This window comes from Meleagris gallopavo, chromosome 7 (genome assembly GCF_000146605.3).
Source record: "Meleagris gallopavo isolate NT-WF06-2002-E0010 breed Aviagen turkey brand Nicholas breeding stock chromosome 7, Turkey_5.1, whole genome shotgun sequence".
Lineage (NCBI taxonomy): Eukaryota > Metazoa > Chordata > Aves > Galliformes > Phasianidae > Meleagris > Meleagris gallopavo.
Window position 1 is genome coordinate 3082935 of NC_015017.2, and position 13137 is coordinate 3096071.

General features: G+C 38.6%; 1 protein-coding gene and 1 non-coding gene across 2 annotated transcripts in view; one reads left to right on the forward strand and one right to left on the reverse strand.

Moving 5' to 3' along the window:
- The window catches only part of BARD1 (BRCA1 associated RING domain 1), a 42272-nt gene that overhangs the window by 27422 nt on the left and 1713 nt on the right, over window positions 1-13137 (forward strand). Inside the window, exons 7-9 of the mRNA XM_010713295.3 lie at window positions 741-849; window positions 2351-2480; window positions 3425-3517. Coding sequence (XP_010711597.1) covers window positions 741-849; window positions 2351-2480; window positions 3425-3517 — 332 coding nt within the window. The remainder of the gene's footprint in view (window positions 1-740; window positions 850-2350; window positions 2481-3424; window positions 3518-13137) is intronic.
- TRNAL-CAG lies at window positions 3792-3874 on the reverse strand. The gene has a single exon. It is a non-coding gene; the product is annotated as a tRNA-Leu (tRNA).

Here is a 13137-nt window from a genome sequence, read left to right on the forward strand (position 1 = left end):
GCTGTCCTGCAAATGCAAAGCCATGTGAGGAAGAGACAGAAGCCATGGCTGTGCTTGATGTTGTGTTTATAGCAAAGCATATCTGTCAGGGATGTTAAAAGAATGGGGGAGGTGAGGGGTCTTGAAGCATATCTAATAACTACGAGCTGCCACACAGGATGAACAATTTTCAACAAAATTACCAAACAAACACAAATTTGAATGAATTGGCTGTAATGTGTTCTGTGGCCCAGCACTGATAAATAAGATGCTTACGCAAATTTTGAATGCGTGAGGGAGCTTCTGCGCTCAGGAAGAATGCAGATAGGTTTTCCCATGAAAACCTAACATCAAACTCCAGTGGTTAATTCAATAGGTGGAATCTTCCAGTGTTCCTTTTGTGTCAAAAGGGTAAGCTAAAAATGCATTTTCTTGATCCTGTGAGGCCAGTGAAAAGATGGAAGCTGAAATTTCTGGGTCTTGTGAATGATATCAGTGTATCTCAAAAGAGTTTATCAAGAACTGTAGCATATTTAACATAGCACTCTGAACATCCCTTATTCCTCAGCTGAATGCAGCAGCTTGTAATTCAGTATCCATCTGTCTTGGATACAATTCTTATTTGAGGCTTTGTGGTTTTTAGCTGAAATTACATATTAGTTAGAAAGTGATGGTGGGGAAGCTACCCGGCTAACATACCAGTTAGTTAAGAATCAAGTCACATTTTATTTACTTAAACCCATCTGTGTTTGTTTTGCCAGTAATATATTTGGTCTGCGGCCTGTGGACTATGCAGAGAGTGAAAAGATGAAGTCTGTGCTAATGTTACCAGTCAAGAACGAATCATTTTCATTTAGCCAGCCCTCTGAGGTAAGTGTTCAGCGTGGGTTTTATTTTTTTGTTGTTGTAGTTGTGCTTTTGTTTGTTTGTTTTCAAAGAAAAAGAGCATCAGTTCATCCTGTAAGTGCAAAAGGTTTGGAACTTGGGGGATTGCCTAGATCTCCCTGTAAAGGCAGAGGCTTAAAGTAGTCTAGGGAGCTAATATGGGTAGTATTATTTCTAGACTATATGCGGGGCACTTACAAGCTTCAGTATTCCATGTTATGGTAGCTTTACCTGGGAAAGTGCTTTGTCATAGGAGAATGGGCACAGTTGTTCCTGAAGTATTGTTCCTTTGCTATTATTGGTGTTATTCTGCATGTTTAAATTTGCTCTGCTTGCCAAACTACCTGAGAGCAGCAGTAGTCTTTGCTCCAGGTTCTTTTTTGCTTTTAAGTCTGTTCCAATATTGTCCTACTATCCCTTAACCAACAGTGAAGATGTCAGCTCAGCAGCTGAAAACAGCTTTTGAATTATTGGTTTGGTTCTGTTTTCTTTTTTCCTGTTTTGTTTTTTTTTTTCCTAAAGTCTTCTGGATTTGTAACCAAAACTTATCCAGGCACACTATCATGATGTGCTTTTTGCTTCCTAATGAGAGATGATTAAACTGAGCTGGCTGATACAAGTAGTCCTTTCTTACTTCATGGTACATAGCCTGCTATGATCTCTTCTCAGTGGACAATAAAATACCTGTTGATGAAAAGTAAACTGTTGCAGCTAAATCAGTAAAAGTATAACTGTTGCTCCCAACTGTAGTAAATGTAAGCTAATGGATCTCTTCTGTAGCAAGCAAAACAGTCACATTTTGTACTTGCTTAGGGATGAATGCATGCTAGTGGATGAGTGCCAGTTCACATAGATCACTTGTTACACAGCCTGAGGCTTTAGGGTAGCTGGGTCTCAAAGATGGGTCTGTGTGCTTAGCAACACCAGGAGCTGAAGCATCACAGCCTTCCCAGTCTAAAACTTGATCAGACAGTATCTTAACCTTCCCATTAATCTGCGTTAAAAAAACATAAGCATTCATTACTTCCAGGGCAATGTATTAGGAATATCTTAGTAAAAAGGAAATGCCAATTATATAAGTTAGTCAACATACTGATTGTGTAGCTGGTGGTAATGTTTCCCTATGAGCAGATTTTACTGCTATGTTGAGAGAACCTCCAATACTATAGTCAGCAAGGCTGCTTACACAATGTTCAAGCAACAAAATGTGTGGACAGCAGTCTAAGATAAACAAAACAACTTTTGCATCAGCTTCCGGTTTTTGTAGCTTCCATAAGCTAAACAAAGTATCTCAAATGCCAACCTTTTTTTCTTCTCTCTGGAGCTGGCTTTTACAAAGAGATTTAGTGATAGACCATTTCCACTCAGCTTGCCATGAATTGTTTTTCACAGTGCTTATTCTTTATTAAATGATGTTGTCAAGCAGATAAGTTGCATTTTTTGTTCCCAAACACTTGGCTTATGCTGGACTCTCATGCCATCACAGAGCCCAAGCCAGCCTAGAGATGGACCTCTTGGTATCCTGGGGAGCAGTCTTAGTTCAAAACAACAGAAATTGCTGAACCAGCTAGCAACAGTTCTGAAGGCTCGAAGGTGTACTGAATTTAACAGCACAGGTATGTAGTTTTCTTGAAACAGTGACAGCAGTTCTGCACATTATCTGTTAAGATGCTATCTGGAACAGTTATTTTTATCATTCTTAACTGTAGTTCCTGAAATCCCTGAATTGTAGCAATGGTCAAAGGATGGTGTGCAGTGTTGCATGTGAATGCATGTAAGGTCTGCCTGGTTACTGCAGCAGGAGACTTCTGGGGGAGCCATGGTTTGACAGTGTATGGATGTGAAATAACAAGCAATGAGTGCTCCTCAGAGACCCCTTTCCTCTGTACATCTTTTATGAATGTTATCTGCTCACGTGAGCCATACTGTGAACTTTTTATCTCCTTTAAATCTTAGCAGATGGTCTCTTTAGATAAAACTGTGACTATCAGTTGACAACTTCTTTTGTGCTACCTTCCTTCAAATTTAATTGTTTTTCAATTTACTAAGGTATGATAATAATATGATAATGATAAGGTAAGTAATGGAGCTGACTTAGGTATCTTTTTTTCTCCCCCTTTTTGGGATGCTTAATCCCCTCGTTTAGTTTTTCTTTGAAGTGCTGCTTCTGCTTGTAAAGGAAATCCTAAGGTGATTTTTTTCCCTGTCTCCTTTCACACCCTAATTACTACTCCAGAATTGTGATTAGCTTTGTGTTAAGCAGTGTGGTCACATAGTAAGGTTCTTCTCAGAGTTAAAGATAATTCTTCAAAGGCAACTCAGGTTTACGGGGTAACATTTTCATCAATCCTCTAAAAGTGTAGTGTGATCTTTAGAACTGTAAAATAACTTTTTCACAGCAAGAATGTAGAAACCCACAATGTCTGATAGCATGTAGATATATCTTCAAAAATCACACACCAACCAAAAGCAAATTGTCATAGCCTATTTGTTCATAAATAGCAATTGCTTCCTTTTGGTTCTGAGGATCTGATTTTCCATGTGCTTTTATTTCTCCTAGTAACCCACGTTGTTATTCCTGATATTCCAATGCCAAGCACTCTTAAATGTATGATGGCTGTTCTGACTGGATGTTGGGTTCTGAAGTTTGAGTGTAAGTATTAAATACATGAAATTCTTTTTTTTTCTAATTGGAAATGGTGGATAGGCTTCTAGAGAAAATTATATTTGAACGACTTGTCCAATAGCACAATTCCACACAGAAATGACATGCTGACACCTAACAGAATCCCGGAATGGCTGAGATTGGAAGGGACTCCTCCCTAGAGAGTCCATCCCCTGGGCCCTACGCTTTCTCAAGCAGGTACACTGCAACAACAACTTGCCCTGGACTGTGTTCCAGGCACCTTTAGAAAAGAATAGCTTGCTGTCAGAAGTGGGATTCGAACCCACGCCTCCAGAGGAGACTGCGACCTGAACGCAGCGCCTTAGACCGCTCGGCCATCCTGACACTGTGTGTTAATTACTAGCTTACTGTAAAGCGTGGGGTTTTGTTTATTGAATCTCCAAAATGAGGATATTTAATTCAATGGAATGTCTTCCTCCTTGGTAGCGTGTGCATTGCGTTGTCACACTTGTAAATAGCAGTAGGGAATGAATTTGTTCATCGCTACCTTATGGGTGATTTTGAAGATTCTGGAAGACCTCCTGGAAGAGGAGGAAGGTGTCTGTCACATCCCTGATTTTCTTACAGTCAGCTTCCATTCAAATTGATAAGAAATTCTTGCTTTGGATCAAAGTTTGTAAGAAGGTAAGGTTTTGCCTATATAAGTGTAAGGTAAGATCTGTTTCAGTTAGGCAATGTAAGCAAAGATATGTTGTCAGCTGATATTAACCCCCTGCTTGTACTTTCTCCCTTTTTTGAGAAAGGTGCCAGACTGCAATTACAGGTGGAAGCTACCAGGTACAGCAGTCTTGCTCATTTTTCTAAGAGCACAGATAAATGAAATAACCCTAACTCTCAATATTGTTTCTGTACATGTGAGCTGTGCAGACTGGAGCGCTCTTTTGCTAAGACAGTAACCTCCAAGGGAAAGATGATTTGCACAGTATCACCTTAGTATGCAAACAGTTGTTTTTGTCATCTTTCATCGTTACTTTTTGTAGAGCAAGTGCTTTGCTATGTAGCTGTTCTGTGAAGATGGACCTTGAGTTCTGATTTTTTTTTTTTAATGATTCCTAATGCACTTGGTAGTACATCTGCTTTCAGTGGAGTTGTTAAAGCCAGCTTCTTCCCTCTGACCTTCGTGGCTAAGTCCTTTTAGCTAATAATCGCATTACAAATGAATTAACTATCCATGGAAAGCTCATAGCCAAATTTCATTCCCGTTTTTTCATTGTGTGACTAAACAGCAGAGTTTAAGGATTCTCTAACGGTCTGGATTTTCTGCGTTCTCTAATGCTCATGAAAGTATTGCTTAATGCTTCAAAAGGTGCATAATAGTTTTACAAATAAGACTACACATAATCATTGGGCTTCCTTAGAGTATTCATTTAGCTTCCTGATAGATTTTTTTCTTCTCTCTCATGATTCTTAAAGAGCCTGTAAAAGCTGTATACTCTCAGCAGTGTTTTCTGCTGTGCTTCCAGGAGTTTGTAGCCTTGTAAGCATATGCAAAAGGAAAACAGTCTTGCCTTTTACTATGGGAACTTTTTAAATATCTCTAACAGGAGATATGCTGCTTCTCCTTAAGGAGGTGGATTTAATAACTTCAGGTGCTTTGAAAATAAGCAGGTGGAAGATAGTTTCTTGCTTGGAGGTCGGAATTCAGTGGAAAACTCAGGTCAGAAGTGAACTTTGAGTTCGGTAATTACTGTGTTCAGGTAGACAACAATCTGTTCCAGATAAAGACTGAGAAGTCTTTCTGTGGTGAATGACTTTGATGCAGGTTTTTGGCTTCACTTGGCTCAGGAAGCCAGTGTGCTTTCCATCATATGTGCCTGTACTTTGTTTTATCTTCTTGCTAGTCAGGTGCTTAGGAAACTAATGTAGCCAATAAAGGTATGTAGCTGCCTTCAGCTGGGTAGCAGAGAGATTAAATTAGACCTGAGTTTAAATCTTTGTGGAAGAACTTGATAGACATATGATTGGAATAAAAAATAGATTAAGGTGAGGGTTATTCAAGGAATATTTTTTTTGTTTGCAACTGAATTTTGTTTTCTGTGGTGGTAGACTACTGATTAGTACAGTCTTGACTGATAATGCTCCCAGCTTAGTAAGCAACATACTACTTAAAAGTGAGTGATTCTCCTCCCTAGTGGGAAGTGTTAGTAATAACTCATGGGGTCTGATGCAGCTAAGTGCCTATAATTAACAGCACCACTCCATCTGTTCCTACCAGTCTGTTATTAGTCTTCTTCAGAGTCATTACAAATTAAAGATTGTTATAACAAATAATGGGACTCCTGCTGATGGAACATTTGTCTAGGAAAAAGAAGTCTTTGCTTTCCTTCTCCATAACTTTCTCTCTTTATTTATCATGGCTTTTTGACTCTTGTTTAGATAACTTTCCTTAAATGTGATGCAAATAAACTTTCAGAAGCTTATTTCTGTCACAGCCAGTACAACTAAATGGGAGGAGGAGTTGCTTATAGTTCAGTGTTCCAAACTGCTCACTTAAAGGAAATTAATGTTCAGACATACACTGAATTTGCTTAAAAAAAAAACAAAGCTCAGTGTAACACTTAATGAAATGCTAGCTATGCATAAAACTGGCTGCTGGAATTTTTTTAACCACAAGGTAAGCTGCATTTTACTGTTATTTCTAAAGTTATAGCCCGCACACAACTGTTCCACTTAAGAAAATAATTCACACTTTCAAGCAAAATCATTGAAGTATATTTATGTTAACTCTTCTGCTATAGCAGACTTTCAAGCTGTTTGTCTAAAAAAAAGAAAAGCAGTCTCCTCATTCGCTTCAGTCTTTCTGTGTAATTCTGTAGTGCTGTTTACATCTGTCTGTACATGCAGACAAAATATCCTCCAGCATCATTTAGAGGAGTAACATGGAGTTTTCCTGCTGTCTGAGCAAAGTGCGAGGTGTTGGAGTCAGGATTCCACGTTGTGTGTCTTCAGTTGTGGGCTTTCCTTTGGTCTGAAAGTGAAAATTATAAAAGGATGTCATTGCTGTAGAGTATTAGATCTTCACAGGTGAAAAACTAGAAAAATTCCACCTTACAAGTTGTATTTTCCATACATAGTATTCTGTCAGCAATCTACCCACTTGCAGAGCTGTGTAGAATTCAACTGAAACACTGTTGTCTCTGTCTCACTCCTTGTCCTTGGCCATATCTTTCATTTGTTTCATTCTTTTCTTGCCCTCATTATTTCTGAGACTGTATTAGAGCACAAAGTAGAGGATCATTATACTTCTGCAAGTTGCCTGAGTAAAAGATTCAAGTAACACTGTATTTCCTCTATCCTCTTTGTAGATCACAGGACCATAATTAAAACCAACAGCAATAGTTAATAGCTTTTCAGCTTTTCTTTTGTCTTAAGCACTTATTGTCATCTTTTAAAGCAGGGAATGAGAAACTGGCTTGGTAACAATAGACATGGAAATAAGCTCATGTCAGTCTTTGGCAAAGCAGCTGGGAGAATTCAAAGTATCCAGTTGCTGATTCCTTCATCTGCTTTGCTTACTTGGAGCAGCATCAGTGACTCAGCTCTGACTGCTTACAAGAATGCAAAAAATCCTGCCCTTCTTGTAAGGACTTGGAACAACTGGGAGTTGGCAGGAAGAGCCAGGGCGCTGCATGACTGGCATTTCAAGCAAAATTTTCTTGGAGCAGCCTTGTTTAGGCTATTACACAAGGGAAGTGCCAGATTAGTTTGATTTAGCTCTTCTCAGGCTGAGCTACCTACTTTCTATAAGTATTTTTTAGATAAAGATGTTTATCTAAAGCAAAGCACTTCCTCCTTAAAGCAGCTTAAAATCTTTGGCAACTAGAATTTCACACTCGTTCTGCATTGGAGACTTATTTCAACTGTAAAGGACTCACAGCTCTGTGGAGGAGGTGGTAGAAATATCCAGTGTGCACATGAATGTGACTGTGGTGGCTGTGCAGCAGAGGAGTGTTTCATGTCACCCACCAGCTTCTAAACTTCTGCACTCCTACAGAGGCTGGCACCTCCTTGCAAGGAGTAGGGAAGCAGTTCTGTGTCAAAGTCGGCACAAATTTAGATTGTGCAGCTGCTGGGATTCCCAGAGGAGAAAATGAGTGACATTTAACTTCACCTCAGGTATGGCTACCTCTAGTTTCTTTGTTCACAGCTCTGGCAAATAGTGATTGCTTAAAACCACTCTTTATTTTTTATAAGCAAAGTGGTGATTTTCATATTACATGATCCTGGCTTCTGGCAATCAGTATTTAAGGGCTTCCTAAGCATCTGCTCCATTGTATTTAATAAATACCACCTGGATTAACTTATTAACTCTCCTTCTTAAGGAGATTAATTTTAGTCTGCAGCATCTGGTGGCATTTCCATCTTTTGGAAAAATGGGCTGTGTTTCACCAAACGAGGTCTCTATCTCACTTCATGAAGAAGTGCAATTCTGAAGTTACTTTATAAATCCACAAGACAACATGAAAATTCTTTTCTGTGCTATGGCAGAGATCAGTAATGTTCTTAAAGGAGCAAATTGAAGCTAGCTCTACAAAATTCCTCTAAGGCTTTGTCTCAGTCCAATTTTCATCCTTTCCTAGGAAAATAATCTCATCAAGCTTTGCTCAATCTGCATATAAGTCTTAAAACTCGGAGCAGAAGCAGAGTGAGCTGAGGAAGTTGCAATCTCTACTGGATCTTGTCTGTGTAGTATTTCGTCTTCTTTGTTGCTATTGCATCTTTTTAAATTACTTTTAGCTGTTCCAGAAGAAATTTGTGACTAACCCCTGCTCTTTGGTCTATTAATGCAAATCCAGCAAAACCTCCACTAAGCTAATTGAGTTACTGAGAGCTACCCCTGGGTATCTGGGTGATTACGTTCTTGGCATCCAGTTCTTCTTGTACTTCACCCTGTTTAAACTGTTTTTGCTGATGCAGTTAGTTTCATTATAAACCAATAAGACTTACATTAATAAGGATTACAGGGCTCTGATCTTAAATTTTGCAAGTAATGATTTCTTTATTTCCAGCACCAGTAGCTGCAGTTGTATCAAAGGGCAATTAATGGTATTGCTAGTGGGCTCCCTTTTAACCTCCTTGCTTCTTAAATACTAGGAGGTGAGGAGGTGGGGCCAGATGTTCAGTGAATTAATAAGGATCAGTTTAAGTAGTGGTGCTTTACTGATCTTGCTAATGAGGAGTGTGGAGTAGAGCAGTACTCTTCCCTCCAAATGTGGTGACGTCAGCCTAAAATGCAGTGGTATTAAGCCAAAACCTTTCACTGTAATGTTTCCTAGGGGCCTTTAATGCAGGCTCTGTTTATGCTGGAATTTTGTGCGACTGATATTATTTACATCTAAACATTGCAAGTATGAAACCAGCTATTTAAGAAGCTCTTAAACATCAAGTATTCTTTATTTTTGGTGAAGAACATTGCCTGACCATTCTGCATATGTGACCTTTCCCCAGCATCATCTTCTGGCAGGCAGCAAGCCTTATTAATGAGTGCTTGCAGTCTTGCATTAGGTATTGCAAAGCAGCTCTGGTCCATCTTGGAATGAAAGACAGCCTCTTGTATTGGTAACTTATATCTGATTCCACTACTGTGATTAAACTAGAGGACCATTAAAGTGTAGTTGCAGTAATCGTCGTCTTTGCTTTAGGAAAAAAAAATTGGCAATAGTATCAGGGAATAAACCAACGTTTGCTGAGAACTTGGCTAAAAAGTGATCTCATTCTGTTTTGTAATTAGCCAGCTTTTTTTCCAGCCATAAACTTGGGAAGGAAAATAATGCAGCTCTCATCACTATCCCTTCCAAAAATTGTGGGTGTCCTCTCAACATAAGTTTACTTCCCCCTCTGGTTATGGTAAACTTCTTTAGGGGTGCCCTTCACTTAGATAGAGATTTCTGTGCTGACTTCTACATAAGTAAATAAGAGCCTGTGTCAGTTTTAAAAAAGAGGAGGCATAGTATTGATGGTGTACTACTTGACTTTTAATTACTTTAATAGCCAGTAGTTTACATTTCATTCTTTTGTCCAGTGTGTGCATCTTGGCATCAGGTTTTCACTGGGGGCTCTTTACAGTGCTGAACAAGTGATTGCAACCTAAGATGTTCAGGAAATCAGTTTAATGTAGCTACTGTTTGAAGTCAAGGGTCATTGTGCCTCTGACTTAAATAGGAGTACTGTAAGGTCAGAGAGCTTCTGGAAACATCCCTATGGAAGCAGTAGAGTGCTGTGCCTTTGAGTACAGCGTGGTGTTTTATTTCCTTTTATATGTCCTCTCCGTCAAGCTGAGTGTCATCCTGATTAAAAACGTATTAAAAGGGACTGTCATGTTACCCAGCCACTCATGCACATTAGCAGTTAAAGTTAATATGATCTACTCAGGAAAAAGACCTGGGCTTTATGTGTCAACTCCACTTGGCACTCAGAGGTTGTCACACAAAATAATGTCCCTGGCTGTATTAAAAATATAAAAATTAAAAAACTAAAAAAAAAAAACCACCAGAAGGCCTGCAGTGTACACTAATCATCTGCTTGTATTCATACTCTTAACAGTGAAATTGAGATTTTTTTTTCCAGCGTGTGGTTGTCTTAGAAGAGTAATGGAGCTCGCATGTGCCTCCTGCTTCCAGCTGACACCATACCACAACCAAAGCTGATTATTCTGTTCTGAACCTCACTGAGACCATGGTGGCTACTTGGAGTCACTACATCTGAAGAGGGTAATCCAGAAGTAGTGATGTAGAAGCAAGACTTGGCACTAGGTTTGGTGTGGAGTAGGTAAAAAGCAAGACAGAAAGGAGGCAAATAATTCCTAGACAAATATATATAATGAATTGGATAGAAACACAACTCGAGTCTTCTGTCTTTATATCTTAAATATGAGAACAGAGAGATATTTCAATTTTTCTATTGCGTTATGATGTGTGACTTGTTTAACACTTGCCTACAAAATCTTGTACTACCATGCAAGAGCTGCTGAAGAGAAATGACCAACTTGGGAAGAAATCATTCTGAACGAAGTCTGCAGTCAAAGAACATACTGATTTCTACCACTTAAACATCTTTACTCCCTGCTTGTTAGGACAACTTCCTCCATGGACAGGGTGTTTGTCATGATGCATGGTGAATTCTGAGGCATCACATCATCTCAGCTTGAGGACTCCATAAACTCTTTGCTACTTGCACACAGAAGTGTTAGATAGCTGCTTGAAATGTCCCAGAGCTCTGGACATCCAGAGATCCAAAAAAAAATGTTTGTTCTGTCTACCAAATGTGACAAGACCCATGAATCAGAGCAAGTTCTGCTTCTATATCGTGCATGAAAAATTAATTCTCAAATTGAAAATACAGTGCTTTTCTATCACCAGGGAACACATTGTTCTACAAAGTAGAGTATTGCTCTACAAAGGGGTGTTTAAGCCTAACAGTGTTGCCTCTTAACATACTAATGTTTAAATTAAAAAAAGCAAAACACCTGGTTACAGAGAGTGTAGGCTCAGGGCTTTTTACTCTATTTCAAATAGATCACTTCTTTGCCACAAACCTATTAAGGGACAAGTTTCTCCTTATCTAGCTGTTAAGAAAAATTAAAGTTGATGAGGAAACTGTTAGTGGTGCTAAAAAATGCTCTGTTTGCATACTTGCAGTTTTTCAAGGAGACAAATACTTTGGGTTCTTATGGAGACAGTGGAAGAAGACACATCTGGATGAGTCGTGGAGGATTTTCACTAAATGTAACAAAAAACTTTGGTGCCTACAGATTAGCTAGAGAAACTGGCAGTGTAGAATGGGCAGATGTATGTATGCCAAAGTCTGTTTTACATTTTCTGTTAAAATAGATATCTGTGACTTTTTTTTTCTTTCAGAGCAGTAACTGTACAAGAAGACATCATAGCCTTCTGTGTTCATTCAACCTTTTATTACTTTGATATCAAATTTGCACCATTTACTGCTGCTGGCACTAGATGATCAATTTGTGATGTACTCTTACATATAAGCCTCAGCTCTGTAGTGGAAAATCCCTCAAATTGAGTTTTTGATGGTAAATTGAAATAACTCATGCTCTTAATGAATAGACAGCTTTGCTCTTAAGACTAGCTGAGAAGATTTTTCCTATACTGTGAGTGATGGCCATTAACATCCAAGTTTTCTTGAAAGAATGACCTTATAAGTTTGAAATAAATTGATAGAGGAAATCCAGTTACATAGTGATGATTAAGTAAAGTATTGAAATAGCCTTTAGATTTATTTTCTAGTTAGGAGAACTTAGAAAATAGCTTATCTCTATACATTGCTGTTATGAATAATAAATGCAGAAGTTACTTTCAAGAAAATACACAACTAGCTTGCCCTTCCAGCTTTATGAGTTCATATCAATGTTTCTTGAAGAAATTACCAAGTGCAATTACCTTACACCTGTACATGGAGGGGGAAATATGTATTGTCATATTATCTAACCAGTTGCTTCTTTCTGTGTAAGTTTATGGTTTTTTTCATTTAAGTAAATTTTAAGACTTCTAGTACCTAAAATGTGAATTCTTTTTGCATCTTGCCAGTTTGTGTGAAGCAGCAGCAAATCTGGTTGACTTTAAAGATCTCTCTAGGTTGGGATTATATACTGCTACTTATTGCTGTGGGAATCAAGCACCTTCATCATTGCTTCAGTCTTGGCCTTTCTTCTGGAATCAACACCCCTGCTTCGTTTCTGGTTTTGTTCAGTTGATTGTGTTTCTTTAGATATTGTGGTTCCCAAATTCGTGTAGGAAAATTATGTTGCCTAAATAAAAGCACTGTTTGAGGAATAAGAACTGCTCTGGAAGTTGAACTGTGACAACTCTGTAATCCTCATGGAACAGTTTGCAAAGTTTCTTTCTCAGGTAATTTTTATAAATGAGTGCAGGCAAAACGTTCCATCCTTGAATAGATGACCCCAGCAATTCCTCTTTCCAAAGTCAGGTCAGGAGGTACATTTCACAAATGTTAGTGATACATCAGCATCAGTGCATTTTGGATTAGGGGAAAAAAAAAAACAACCAAAAGAGCCTTAAAACAAGGTAAAACCACGCTGACTGTAAAAGACAATCTCATTATGCAGCAGTGGTAACAAAAATAAATGCCACTGTTGAAACCTCAGCGTAAACCTGCAGTTTCTGCTGATCTTGGAGACCTTGAAATCCCATCTGATTTATCTAAGACCATACCTATTTAGAAACAGCTTTGTACTTGCTTTGTAATTGCTCTTTATCAGGCAATTGCTTCCATTTCTTAACTGCAGAGTTGGTTCTCCTCGCTGGCTTTGAGTTTCCAAATGTTCAGCAATTTGACACTTGACATTAAGTGGTTGACCTTTAGTAGCAGTTAAGAGGAAACGCTAATAATTCCATGTGTTTACAACACTGATCTTAGTGTGATATTGCTTCTCTCCATCTGACCTGCATCTTTACAACCACTGCTGTAAGTTCTTTTCCAGGTTAAAATACAATGGCTAAAGCACACGAGATTTGATGCTACGTGAATGCAGTGCTTTGCATTATGGATAATCCTTTTATCCTAGTGCAGCTGTTTATTCCCTGAAATGAAATACCAGCCTATTTACA